General features: G+C 54.2%; 7 protein-coding genes across 7 annotated transcripts; 4 read left to right on the forward strand and 3 right to left on the reverse strand.

Moving 5' to 3' along the window:
- Positions 1-758: 758 nt before the first annotated feature.
- On the forward strand, positions 759-1,675 carry CkaCkLH20_07877 (uncharacterized protein; the record flags this gene model as incomplete). The annotated part of the gene is made up of 2 exons (XM_038890593.1): positions 759-993; positions 1,074-1,675. The coding sequence occupies 2 exons, from the start codon at positions 759-761 to the stop codon at positions 1,673-1,675; spliced, it is 837 nt and encodes a 278-aa protein (XP_038744201.1).
- A 720-nt stretch (positions 1,676-2,395) lies between these two features.
- On the forward strand, positions 2,396-3,343 carry CkaCkLH20_07878 (uncharacterized protein; the record flags this gene model as incomplete). Its single annotated transcript, XM_038890594.1, has 2 exons — positions 2,396-2,427; positions 2,482-3,343. 2 exons carry the CDS (start codon positions 2,396-2,398, stop codon positions 3,341-3,343), a joined length of 894 nt encoding a protein of 297 aa, XP_038744202.1.
- Positions 3,344-3,527: 184 nt separating this feature from the next.
- Positions 3,528-4,458, reverse strand: CkaCkLH20_07879 (uncharacterized protein; the record flags this gene model as incomplete). Its single annotated transcript, XM_038890595.1, has 2 exons — positions 3,528-4,371; positions 4,427-4,458. 2 exons carry the CDS (start codon positions 4,456-4,458, stop codon positions 3,528-3,530), a joined length of 876 nt encoding a protein of 291 aa, XP_038744203.1.
- A 507-nt stretch (positions 4,459-4,965) lies between these two features.
- CkaCkLH20_07880 (GPR1/FUN34/YaaH-class plasma membrane protein) lies at positions 4,966-7,404 on the reverse strand (the record flags this gene model as incomplete). The annotated part of the gene is made up of 6 exons (XM_038890596.1): positions 4,966-5,800; positions 6,385-6,395; positions 6,458-6,642; positions 6,703-6,929; positions 6,990-7,079; positions 7,136-7,404. 6 exons carry the CDS (start codon positions 7,402-7,404, stop codon positions 4,966-4,968), a joined length of 1,617 nt encoding a protein of 538 aa, XP_038744204.1.
- A 1,812-nt stretch (positions 7,405-9,216) lies between these two features.
- Positions 9,217-9,819, reverse strand: CkaCkLH20_07881 (CoA binding domain-containing protein; the record flags this gene model as incomplete). Its single annotated transcript, XM_038890597.1, has 2 exons — positions 9,217-9,590; positions 9,726-9,819. The coding sequence occupies 2 exons, from the start codon at positions 9,817-9,819 to the stop codon at positions 9,217-9,219; spliced, it is 468 nt and encodes a 155-aa protein (XP_038744205.1).
- Positions 9,820-10,401: 582 nt separating this feature from the next.
- Positions 10,402-11,328, forward strand: CkaCkLH20_07882 (uncharacterized protein; the record flags this gene model as incomplete). The annotated part of the gene is made up of 1 exon (XM_038890598.1): positions 10,402-11,328. One exon carries the CDS (start codon positions 10,402-10,404, stop codon positions 11,326-11,328), a length of 927 nt encoding a protein of 308 aa, XP_038744206.1.
- A 1,329-nt stretch (positions 11,329-12,657) lies between these two features.
- Positions 12,658-13,335, forward strand: CkaCkLH20_07883 (myosin regulatory light chain cdc4; the record flags this gene model as incomplete). The annotated part of the gene is made up of 3 exons (XM_038890599.1): positions 12,658-12,838; positions 12,999-13,232; positions 13,307-13,335. The coding sequence occupies 3 exons, from the start codon at positions 12,658-12,660 to the stop codon at positions 13,333-13,335; spliced, it is 444 nt and encodes a 147-aa protein (XP_038744207.1).
- Positions 13,336-13,548: the final 213 nt, after the last annotated feature.

Here is a 13,548-nt window from a genome sequence, read left to right on the forward strand (position 1 = left end):
GGACTCAAGAGCCTGGACAACCTGGGGGGCTTCTAGGTATCGATATTATGTTTCCGTGATTGGCAACAATAATAGTGAAATCAGAATAGTCGTTTTCAGGCTGCAGGCTGCGGATAAAACCTGCTGCTGAATTGGCGGGTGTACTACTCAAATAAGGTATGCCAGGCTCCTTATTTGTCATTCGACTTCCACCAAATCTGCGCGTATATATAGCCAATTAGATACCTTTCAGGGACCGAGACCTTTAGGTAGACGTTTAAGCATCAGAGCCTGGTCAAAATAGACTGGCAAATCTCGGTTTCGAAGTTTGAGATGTAATGGAATGCGAGCACTGCATGTCTGATTGGAAGCTGTACCAGCTGCTTCTTGATGTGGCTGTGAGGTAAGGCTGGAAGGCGGGCATGAGAACAAGCTATTTTTGAATATCGAGCCAAGTCAACCAAGATCCAAATGAAGCCCAGTGATAGGTATGAAGACCAGCTGGAAGGAAGACCATCTGGAAGAGTCTTGGCAGGCACAGCATCACAGCCTCAACTTTCGACCCTACCCCCAAACCACGTATGACAAGGGGCTATATGCAGCAGGAACTAGTGCTTACTTCCAATTCGACAAGGAGGATCCATGTTCATCTCCAAAGTGATCCGTTGGATGGTAGATAAGTACGGCGATGATCGTCTGGCATCACCTTTTTGTTGATCCGCCTCCTCCGACTCTCTCCAGTAGCACAAAACACCGAGCTGTCTGCACCGACAAACAACATGCGGGCGACACTTCTTTTCTTACTCGGCTTTCTGTCACCGGTGTGGGTCCGGGCCGAGTCACGGTTCCGTCGGCCACCCGGCCCCGGCTACGTCCGAGACTACCGGGACAACAACGCCTATGTTCGCGGCGAATACTTGGACATTGGATGGGATATGGACTTCAAGTCGGCGAAGTTGGTGTTGTGGCAGGAGTACGATACGACGAAGGCGCTTGACTATGTCATCCTACAGGGTAAGTCACTTAACCGGGACACGACTATTGGCGAAAAACATTGATGAGTTGAAGCTGACCTTTTGTTTTACGTGAAATAGAAAACACGACAGACAGCAAATACAAGTGGAAGATATCCGATGAAGGCTTCGTCAACCCGAATCTAAGCAACGTCTACTACTTCGAACTGGTCGAGGCGGGAAAGGACATGGCAAATTGGGCAGTCACATGTCACTACTTCAATATCACCGACCCAGTGACCGCCACAACGAACACGACGGAAACCACAGAGCCCATTGAATCAGACTCTGTCAAGGAACAGGCGTTGTCAGCCGGAACAGCCCTCGGGATCGGGATCGGAGCGACTCTCGGAGCGGTTTTGCTGATTGGCGTCGGAGGCTGGCTGATCTTTCGCTGTCTCCGGAACAAAAAGACATCAACAGAAGGACAATACATGGAGCAGCCCATCATGACAGGCAGCAGTCCGTCGTATCAAGAGGTGCATGGGTATGACACCCAGCAGACGGCGTCACCGGTGGCACCTACGGAGTGGACCTTGCAGACTTCACAAGTGTCATCCATGGGCCACCATCTCCATGAGGCCCAAGCCAATAATGTGGTTGTTAGGCATGAGATGTACGCTGAGCAGATCGATGCTCATGGCACGAAATCGCCAGTGGGAGTAGCAGATCGAGTAGTGTAGACAGGTACAACTTTCCAATTTCCAAGATGGGAGGCGGCAACGAGGTTGCACCTTTTTGAAGTTACAACCTATGTAAGACATCATTGCTCTGCTTGGCCTCCGTTGTAGGTCGAGGGTTCCAACAAACATCAGAAAAAGAGCATGTGTACGTACGCCAGACTCAATCGATTACCTACCTCAAGGCACGGTGAATGCTACCTATGGAAGAAAGAAGAAAAGGCAGGTACTGCTCCTGGGGTCAGACCCAGAACGATGGCTCTTGCCTTTTCCCCAAGCTTATACGAAAGAAAATATCGATCCAGCCCCTTCAGGGCTCCTTCTATCAGAAACAGTTTTGTTATCGCGTGGCACGTGGCATAAGGTAAGAAAAAAACAAGAACATTGTATCAAGCAACACCTTAGGGAGTAACTTTCTCTATTGTTGGCTTTTCTTCTAAGCCTGCCTAACCAACTAAAGAGTCAACTACCTTCAACCACCTTCATCACAGTTTGTTTTTTTAGTCTTTTTTTAGTCTTTTTTTTTTTTTTTAGAAAAAAAAATCATATCTTTTTTCGGTTTTTTTTCGTCTTTTATTTTCGTCTTTTTCTTTTTTTGGCCCGAGACCGACGTCGGCTCTTTCGCTACAACAATACCTTCGCAGCACTCACAATCCACCTTCCTGCCTCTTACCTCACCATTCCGAATGGCAAATTTGCCGCCAATCGCCAACGATCACAAACATGTCTCTCAAGCGCAAAAGAGACATGGATGAGTGAGTTTCATTTAAGTATCCGGTCTCTACCTCCCCAGCTAACGGAGGGCGCAGGCTCCTCACCTCCAGAAACATCACATTCATCATCGGACCCGACAAAGTACGCTACAGTGTACACGAGAAATCCATCGCCGGCCTTTCCGACCCGCTCCGAGCTCTCGTCACTGGGCCCATGCGAGAATCCATCGAGGCCAAAGTCACCTGGGAAGACGTTGAACCCGCGGTCTTCGTTAACCTGATGGAATACGCCTATACCGGCGACTTCTTGATATTGGGCTGTGTCGACAAGAACGCTCCGGAAGGCGGGATGAATAATCTGTCGAATGAGCAGAAAGAGGCGAGCGACCAAAACAAGAAAGCCAAGAAAAGAGATGACAAACTCCCCCAAAGTCTTTTCGAAGCCGTCGTGAGCGCCAAAAAGGCAGGAGGTATAAAGCTCGCGGCGTATCAATTCACGAGAAAGTCTTTCAAATGCAGCAAATCATGCAAGTTCAGAATCACCAACGACATCCAGACTATCTACAACCAAGAGCAAATCGAAGCCTCAAAGAAGATCATCCCTTGCGATCTCGAACATTACATGTCACTCGCGAAGCTATACGTTCTCGCCGAGAAGTACGACATCAGCGAGTTGAAAACCCTCTGCGCCTCTAGGTTCAAACACAGCATATTCCACGCCCCGGGAGCAGCAAACTTCATGGATGACATGATATTCGTTCTCCGATACCTCAGCAACCTCACGAGACCCAAAGACCAGCTACGGAAAGTCATGCTCAAGTACATTATCACCGATTTGAAGTGGTTTATGGATCAAAACTGTTTTCGAAACCTTTTGCAGGAACTACCGGAAGTTGCAACTGAGCTTTTTCTTATGATACCCTCCGAGTATTGGCAAGAAGTCAGTCGTATGTGCTGAGCACATGCAGTGTTGGTTACTGGGATGGGATTATGGGCTGTGATTACTGGATAAGAGAGACAGGTCAATGGAAAGTCTCGCAAAACACGGTATGCTTATTGTCAGAAGAAGCGAAGGCAATAAACACAGGATAGTGACGAAGACAACGCAGGCGAGGAATCAAATTGACAAAATTACCTCTATTTTAATTATAAGTGCCGCACATGCAATTATCAAGCTCGAACCACAAAGAAGGAGTGAACTCCAACAGGACATCGGCCATAAATTCCGGCAGCTCCTTCCGCATCCGTTGAAGAAACCCGCAAACTTTGAACCAGAAGACCCGCGCAACGCAATATCTGACTAACAGACGACGGAGTTCGTCAGATGCCGTGGTGTTGTCGTACACGTAGACAACAAGATCGCGTAGAACATCCACGAATTCCGGGCTCCCGGGAACATTGCGCAGGCTGACGCGCACTCGCTGAAGACACAACGACTTGAGCGTGACAGCCACGTACTTGTCGGCCAGGACGTACAGCTTGGCATGGTGCATGAAGACACCGTGATATCCGGTACGGTCGTTCTTTTCCATATCGCGCGCGAAGGGAAGGTTTTCGTGCGGGTTCTCTCTGCCCTCGTCGAAGTGCTTCTCGCAGAACTTAAGTCTGGTGTCAGTTATCGTGACATAAGCTCCGGCACTCCGGTCGCTGTTCATCTCGGAAAGCATCGAGGGGAAATGCACTCCAGGGTCATCCTGCTGATCTTTCTTCGAAAAGGATGCCATAGTGACATGTTTTGGTCGGGGCTCGTCGGTCTGGCGAAGATCGGGCACAGAATAGTCACCGGTGTACGCGAATTCGACGAGTCCGAGAAAGGTTGAGGACTCGGTGTCATCCCAGACAACGATCCCCTCTAGCGATTCTTTCATGCCGCCCGAGAGAAGCGCTTTGAGGGGTCCAGACACGGCGCCCAAAGAGGCCTCGTGGACGCTAAACTCTTTCCCCTCGGTGCCGACGAAGAACTTGATCGACCTCGATTGGAAAATACTAGAATGAAACCTTAGCATCGGACCCTCAGAATGAATCCGAGGAAACCACAAACTCTTCCATTGTTCCCTTTCGCTTGAGAGACATGATTGTGGTCGCTTGACTTCGCTTGAGTGCTGTTGCTGTCGTTCTGATCTGGTCAGTTCGACCCGCTGGATGGCGATGAGAACGGAAGTGCAGTGCTTCCCTCTCAGAAAACCCGAGAACCTTAACAACGACGGGGAGACGATTGTCCAGGCCGTTCCGAATTCCTCAGTTGCGTAGGAGGCCAAGTGGACGGAGACTTTTGGCGGCGGGGGGCTGCGTTGCCGCAAACGTCCAGTCCAAGACAGTAATGAATACTAGGGTAACTTTTTACACGCGAGCAGCAAATTATTTGTGTCACTTTCTGGCGAACTTGTTGGATGAATTAGTGTCGTTTTTATGCTATGTCTTAACAAAGAAGGTCTCTCTGGTTAAAGCGACAGGTACCATCAACTGTCTCTGGAAATTGAGAGTCCACTTGATCCAAGGACATACGGGAGCAGCCGCCGAGTGCCAGACGGCTCCTCGCCCCCAATACACAACCGAAATCAGAACTCGCTACCGACAGCCTCAAGGTTTCGCCTTCAGCTGATCACAAAGCTTCTGCGGCATCTCCGTCAACAATTCTTTGGCCATTTCAGGAATGCTCTGAAGAAGGCGGAGAAGGTAGTCGTTCCGTTTGATCCAATCAATCTGCGCGATGAAGTAGCGCATGAAAAGCCTTCGGATGTAGTCCTCAGATAGCGTATTGGCGTTGACGAAGCAAAAGGTGTCGATCAAAACGTCCATGAGCTCGGCAGTAAGGGGGGCGAACAGGAGAGCCTGGCGGATGATGTCGCAGCTGGCTTCCTTGAGGCTGTCGAAGCTGTACTTGTCCGCGATGACAAGGACCTCGACATGCTTCATGAAGTAGTTTGCGATGTCTTGGCGATCTTTCTTCTTCATGTCTTTCTTCCAGACTTTATAAGCCTCTTCGCGCTCCTTAGCGTCCGAATCACCGCAGAAGCTTTTCGTACAAAAATGATGCATGTAGGTTACATTGTAACGACCGAAGCTGTTCATCCAGTCCATCAGAGACTCGGCATCCTGGTCCGGCTTTGAGACTTTGCGGGAGTCTTTCTTCGAAGCCGCATCAACAGCGACGCTGTCCTTCGCCGAGACCTCGGCGCGTGCATCGGGGCCAATCGAGCCGTCGTATTCGCCGTTGTAGGCGAATTGCAGCAGACAGTCAAAAGTCTCAGGGTCGACGTCCTCCCAAACGACCTCTGCTTCGATTGACTCTTGCATGCCGTTGGTGAGCATGGCTCGAACGGGCATGGAAAGATCAGTGAAGGCCTCTTGGTGAACCGTGTATTTCTTCTTGTCCTGGCCAATAACGAACTTAATCGGCCTCGACTGGAAAATGCTGCGTTTTGTTAGCTATCTCCAGTATATTAACTGAGAGGTAATTCGCACGAATCCATGGATCTCTTGCGCTTCTCGGGCATCTTTGCGTTTTGGAGCTTCGTTCGTCTTGCGGTAGGTGGCCGACGTGAATGATGGCAGACTTAGTGGGCAGTGGCCGGGGACGTGGATAGCGACAGCGGGGTAAACAGGAGTAGAAATGAAGAAGATTTGACGTAAATCTGAGTTCGAGCTCTTAGGAAGCTTTTTCTCAGTTGAAACGAAGGAAATACCTTTTTGGCAGGTAGAAGAAGTGGTAGGGCAGCCCCTTGAATTCACATTTACAATGAACAGAAGGAGCTACCGAGACAACAAGCACGGCTCATCGGCAAACAGACTGCACTGTATTGCATGACTAAGCATCCACACCCGACATGCCAATAACTAATCAGTTATCCGGATCATTCTCAAACCTGACTTCTCTCACTCTTCCCTCGAATTACTCGGCTTAGGTCTCCTACGGGGATCTCCAGCGGAAAGTCCACAGACGGAAGCAAGATGGCGAAAATGAGCCACCAGCCAGCCATGCACGTCACGAATGCACACGCACCAGCAGCCTACAACACCCTGTGGTCAGCCCCCAAACCTCACTGTCGAGCGCGTGTGCGACAAGACTTACCTCCAGAAGCTTAGCAGCATAAGCAGAGTTGCCGGTGAAGTCCATGGCAAGGAACCAGTACGCCGCCGTGATGAGGCCGAAGACCGCAACGAGGGTCAAGAAGATGACGAAGAAGACGATGTTGGTCCGCAGCGAGCAGACGAGAAACACGAGGCAGATCATGCCCATCGCGAGGGTTATGAAACCTGTCATGACGCATCAGCATATCTCGTTCTTCTACAGCAGTCATCAAGATCAAGACCCACCGAAGCTGGCGTTGAACCCCTTCGTCGCCAGGCCATCGGCAGGGTTGGTCGACCCCGCGGGGGCATACGACGAGAAGGCCGCAAACGAAGGGTTCAGAGTCCCGCCGAACGTCGCCCAAAACGCTCCAAAGGTCGTGAAGACGGTCGCGGGGAAGGTGTTACCGAGAACCCATTCGAGGAGGCCGCCGACGAACATGAGGACACCGCCGAAGAAGAAGTATGAGGGTCTGAGAGGTCACGATGTTAGTCGTGGATTATCGAGAAGAGCAGGCGACCATTCGACTTACATGCCAGCCGCACCGTTGCCACCTGCCCCCCGCCATCCCATCAAATCGATACAGAGCGGCGTCAGGGAGATGAGGAAACCGACGATGGCACTGTACAGGGTCAGTCGACGGAGTCTTGGACAGCAGGTATTCCCTATGGGTCTCACATCGGCGTCGGGTTACCAAACGTCTTCCGTAAGTCGCCCTTCACTTGGTTCTGCGGCGACAGGTACAGCTTCTCGAATAGCTCCGGGGATATGGAGATGGAGCCGGCCGTCTTCATCCTCTTCAATGCGTCATCGCGGCTCATCTGCGGAGAGATGTACTCGTCGGCGTAGTCGTACCCGTTCGCCTGCGGAGGCGGCCCCCGAGGTCGACGGTGTTCATTATGGTTGGAGTGTGACCGAATCTCGTGGATCTGTTCTTTGTGGTCCATGGTCGATAAACTTATTACAGGTATCTGTGTTGATACAATGGATGGTAGGCTAATGATACAGAACAATTGGACGAACAACGAACGATGACAGAGATGTCAGGGACGAAAGACAAAGATGAGCTGAACCTGCCAGAGCCCCCATTATGAATGTCGAGGCGGCCACAACAGGTCTAGTCCTCGCATGCTGCCTCGCACTCAAAGGTGTGGACTGCTTCAGCACAGGATGTTTGTGACCGGACTGGGGTAGGATGACCGGGCATCTTGGCATGGTCCTGCTGGCAAGCCTGGTCCAGTCGGAAGGCTGGCAGGAGCACTCCATGATGGAGGACAAGACGATGCCTGTCCGCGATCATTGGAGCACTAAGGACCCCATGCAGGCGTCGTGAGGAGGCTTTTCACTAGGGCCACCGGCAGAGAGCGAGGAGGGTTCGGCAAAAGGGATGGTCCTGCACCCCGGAGCCCGGGCATGGGAGTGTCATGATGTGGGATCTACGAGGATGATTCGTCCTTGTCGGAAGCTTTCTCGTGTGGAGGGCACGTTTGGGGTTCGAGAGAGGGGTCCTCTTTTCCCACCGGGGGAGGTTTTCTGTCAACGTCTCAGTTGAAACGGTCCACCGTACGGCCGGGTCTGCGAGGTGAATTGACGTGACGACGCAACGGGGACCAATCTTCCCAGTTGAGGCTTTGGGGTCATCTCGCGTGGACGTAAGGGGGCGGGACGTGATGAGGCGCGGCCAAGGGGAATTTTCTGACAGAGACAACGAATCAAACGGCCAATGGCGTCGTGTTTCTCAGTTGCCGGATCGAGACCGGCGAAGGGAATAACACGGCGGACGGGAGGCACGCGGAACCCGGCTTGCAGTAGCGCAGGCGGCGGACGGTCTTCTCCTCCCCACGCGCGTATTGTCACCCGCAGGCGCTTCGACTTGACCCAAGGAGGAGGCTATTACGCTACCGGTAGCCCCCAAGGAGGGAAACTAAAACGACGTTTAGGTTGGGTTTTGGGCCATTCTGAGGCATGAAGCTTCAGCTTGTGTGGGGTAGAGGACGCGGCGAAGATGCGGGGAAAGCTTTGGGGATGCGTGGTGTTGGTGCGGATCAAGGGAGCAGAGGTCGGGGTAGCGGATGAGGCGTGTGCATTTTCCGTCTTGTTTGGACGCAGTGAGGATGAACAGGGGGCTTGAAGATGAGATGCATTGACATCGGTTGAGACGTGTTGAGGACTGGGTGTTAGAGGAAACACTCACGACGTCGAATTCGACAATCGAGAGTGAGCGGGTGATGTCGTTGAATAAGAGAATCGAGTCTGGGCCGGTCGTGACGGGATCACTTGAGGCTCATTCACGATCCGTCGACCACACTAGTTCCTTACCCCAGACTTGGCAGCTTCGTTGGCTCCATCGCACCGGGGAATAATCTACGAGACCATGAAGCCCCCCTCTCACCCAGGTCAATCCCGCTGCGGCAGGAGATCCGCCGCGAAGGAGGAGGGGGTAGTGTGACCTACTTATGCCCGCCGAGCCAACGATCACGAAACCCCTCGCAACTTTAAAGGACGGAACCATCCCCGGGACGGAGCTATCTCGGAATAGCCTCGCCAACGCGGATTTTCTTCACGATGGATGATCCAGGCGAGCTTCATGACCGGTTTCGGTCTTGACACAACTCAAAGTAAACGTAAATCTCAAGTCATTCGCATCTCGTAGTACTTTACTTCTAGGGTAGTGACCACCACCTCCAGCGTCTTGGCAAACAAACACGCGTTGCTGAGCAAGTCATACACACACACACACACAAACACACGCTTCCGTCTCACAGCTTCCCCGCAGCCCCCAGCGCCTTGTCGCCGTCCACGAGGACGCACCAGCCCTCGCCGCCGACGGTGCCGCCGCCGAAGCCGGCGACGACGGCCTCGAAGCCGCCCTCGCCGCGGGCGTACTCGAGCACGGCGTCGTCGAAGGTGCCGGGCTGCAGCCAGACGGCGGGGACGCCGAGGTCCCTGGCCTCGCGGAGGACCTTGAGGGTGGCGGCGGGCGGGGTGATGATGGAGACGGAGGTGGCCTTGGGGTCGGGCAGGGCGGAGAGGCTGGGGAGGGCCGGGTGGTCCTTGCCGAGGGCGTTGACGGTGTCGGAGGTCGGGTTGATGGGGGTCGCGGGGATGTTGTGGCGGAGGTACCAGGCGAAGACTGCGGGATGAGGTTAGTTTTGTGATTGATCGTGAGATAAGTGATTGTTGGGTGAAGGATGAGTGAGATCAGTGCGGTGGTGATCTTATCGATGAGGGATAGAACGGGACGGCGAGTCAAGGGGCCGAAACGCACTCTTATGCCCGAACTTTGCGGGATTCGAACTGGCGCCCACGACAGCGAAGAACTGCGAAGAGAAAAACGCGCGGGCCGTGGCTTCGGTCGACATGTCGGGCAACGGTTTGAGAGTTTCTTATCGTGATGGGCTCGTTCAAAAGTCGCGCGGAGGGCTGGCGAGGAAGAGCGAGGTGGTTCGGAGAAGAGGGGTAGCACGGCTCGGAGCAGCGTCGAATCTCCATCGCCATGAGGAGCTCCGAGCACGTCAGGTGGGTCCAGGCGGCTGTGTGGGCCGAGGCCGGGGCCGCGCAGAATGGGGCGCCTCAGTGCCCGTCGCCGATGACGCGATGGAGGCCGCGGCTGTGATGCGTTTTGGGCATGGCGGACTTGGTCATTTCTGGATATTCTGAGGCTCGTGGGTTGGGTTGTGGCGACGAGGTTCGGCTTGGAGTTGCCGTGAGAATTTTCTGAGCTCTTTGGAGAGTAGCCGAATAAGCAGGATAAAATCGAAGGGGTCGCCCGGGGTTCAGAGGACAAAGAACAGACAGACAGACTCATCATCAACCTCACTTGGGAAAGTCAACATTGCTTCGACATCAACACATAATAGCCAATCAGATCTCACCAATTACACATTCACGATGTCTGTCTTTGCGTATGAATATCCTCATCACAGACACGGGTAAAGACAAAACTGACAGACATTAGACGCTCAACGTTCTCCGCAGCCGGATATGCGGCGTTTCGCCCGTCGTACCCGGCGTCGCTCTACAAGACAATACTGGCATATCACAACGCGCAATCAGCAAACGGCACAGCGCTAGACCTGGGCTGTGGCCACGGCCTCATCTCGCGAGAACTCGCCTCGCACTTTGGCAAGGTGGTCGCCATCGACCCGTCGGCGGGTATGGTCAAGCAGGCGTCCGAGTCGACCAAGGACCCCAAGATCACGTTCCGGCAGGGCAGCTCGGAGGACCTCTCGTTCCTCGAGGACAAGTCGGTCGACCTCGTCGTGGCGGGACAGGCGGCGCACTGGTTCAACTACGACAAGGTGTGGCCGCAGCTCGCGCGGGTGGTCAAGAGCGGCGGGACGCTCGCGTTCTGGGGGTACAAGGACAACATCATCGTGGGGTACCCCGAGGTCAACGCCATTTTCGAGCACTTCTGCTACGGGGAGGGCGAGGCGTCCGCCGGGTTCTCGTACGAGACGATGGGGCCGTACTGGGAGAAGCCGGGACGTCAGATCCTCCGCGACAACCTGTCGGTCGTGAAGCCGCCCGAGTCGGAGTGGGAGCGGGTGAAGCGCATCCTGTACGACCCGGACCGGACGACGTCGCAGGTCGGGCCGGATGTGGCGCCCGAGGCGGCGTGGCAGCGCAAGAAGCTCAAGCTGGGCGAGTTCGAGGGCTACGTGCGGACGTTCAGCGCGTACCGCGGGTGGAGGGACGCGCACCCGGAGGTGACGAGCCGGGCGGAGGGCGGGAGCGGGGATATCGCGGACGCGTTGTTTGACCGGTTGCTGGAGACGGTGCCGGAGTGGAAGGCGAAGGGCGGGGAGTGGCGCGATGTCGAGGTCGAGGCGGTCTGGGGGACGACGATTATCCTGGCCAAGAGGAAGTGAAGGTTGGGCTGGGTGGAGGAATGACTCGGGGCGAGGTCTGTGGTTTGTGTCGGGACGAACCGCTGGCGGATCACAACGTGTCAATTAGCATCATCCGTATCGCCCGTCCCGTCGACGTCGCCGTAGGAGATATTCACATGCGATGTCATATCTTTGGTGGTTGTGATGCATAAGTTTGAAGCAAACAGGAGGACGTGAAATGAGAGTCGATAGTGCAAAGCCATTGACAAGATTGATTGGCAGCTGGCAGGCCCATCGGGCTGAGGCGAGGCGTCTTGGACATGTCATTGGCCCACGGCCTTTGGTAAGCGTCCCCACTACGCGTGGTTGCCCCGTCAGGTTTCAGGAGTTTTGGCGGGTGTATCAACACCAAGTGCACTGTGTTCGCTGACCGCCCGCCTGAGCCGCCCACCTCCACCACCCCAAGGCAAACCGTCCAGGGGCGACTGCCAGTGTCTCCAATAGTGCGTCCAGCAAGACTCACCGCCGCATGAATAACGGTGACTGGGAATCCCCATCCCATGGGCCATGTCCATGACTTGAATAAAAAAGCCGAACATTGGATAAAAAACGGTAGACGGGCAGAATAAGGAGACGGGAGGGGAGGGGAGGAAAGTGACATAAAGTGTTTCGACCGCCAAACATCAACTTCCAGAAAACATCATCGCCAACTCTCGTCCGTCTCAATCAACAAAGTTGCCTCTTGTTTTTTAATTTTTGTTTGATTTTCCCTCCAAAGTTCTACCAATTACATACACAATACAATGGTGAGTTTCCCTACCTACCTACCACAGCCCACATACCACACACACCACTTTGCCTTGCTTTTTTGTTTTGTTTTCATTTCTCTCTACCTGACATTTTACTCGTTCCCCCACCCCCTAAAAAATGTAAACAAAGGGGGATGGCAGCCATTCAGCGAGCTCGCCTTGCCTTGGCCCCCTTTGACTGCTGCTGCCACCTTTTTCTAGCGCCTGGTTGGTTCCAGCGGCGAACCTTGTAGAACGATTAATTGCAGTGGGAGCGAGACAAATGCGGTGCGGCCGGTCATCCACCCGCCAACAGGTCCAACCCAAACAATCCGGCGCCCAGCCACGGGGCCACGGGGGGCGAGGGCGAGGGCGGACGTGGAGTGCAGTGAGGGAGGGGAACTTTCCGATCCGCGGCTGCAGTTGGTGCATCACGACATTTCTCACTCGTTCTTGCCCAACTTCTACAACCTCGCAATTTTCCACTCCGCTTCGCGACTTTCTCTTTTCTCACTCCATCTCCGCGAAAACCGCATCCGAACACTTTGCGCAAATCTTACACATACACACATAATCCACAATGGCTTCTAACCAGTACGACGCTCAGGCTTCGACCAACTACAAGGAGGCCTTCTCCCTCTTCGACAAGCGCGGCAACGGCCGTGTCGCCATCGACAGCCTCGGCGACCTCCTTCGCGCCTGCGGCCAGAACCCCACCCTCACCGAGATCCGCGATCTCGAGAAGAACGTCGGAGGCGACTGTGAGTTTTCCGTCCACCGTCCAGATTATCATCCTACCCCGGCCGGCGAGTCGAACATCATTTGCGCGCGGCGAGACGCGAATGCAATGCGACGTGATCGGACCGAGACAGCGAAGAAGACATTGAGGAACACAGTTGACTGACCGAGCCCCCGAAACAGTTGACTTCGAGACCTTCCAGCGCATCCTCAACCGCCCCGGCGGCTTCCGCGACCCCGGCGAGCCCGAGGAGTACTGCCGCGGCTTCCAGGTCTTCGACAAGGACATGACGGGCTTCATCGGCGTCGGCCAGCTCAAGTACATCCTGACCAACCTCGGCGAGAAGATGACGGATGAGGAGGTCGACGAGCTGCTCAAGGCCGTCGACACCAGCTCCGGCCAGGTCAACTACACCGGTGAGTCCCCCTCCATCCTGCGCAAATGCAACATCTCGTCATATCTAGTGACGATGCTAACGCGCCCCGAACAGAGCTCGTCCGCACCATCCTCGCCAACTAGACTTCCGATACCACTGCGATAGACGGTTGGAGGCATAGCATCGAGCGTTGTACGACATACACACCGAGAGAGACGGGCTGGGATTGCGAGAGCAGCTTACGAAGACATTTTGCATGGCTGGCACGATGGGATGGCGTTTGCTTTTATCAGTTTTGACGTTGGCGATTGTTCACTACACTTCGTAGGGAATTTGGGTATTTGCCGGAGTTGGCT

The sequence above is a fragment of the Colletotrichum karsti genome, assembly GCF_011947395.1.
Source record: "Colletotrichum karsti strain CkLH20 chromosome Unknown Scaffold25, whole genome shotgun sequence".
In the NCBI taxonomy this organism is placed as follows: domain Eukaryota; kingdom Fungi; phylum Ascomycota; class Sordariomycetes; order Glomerellales; family Glomerellaceae; genus Colletotrichum; species Colletotrichum karsti.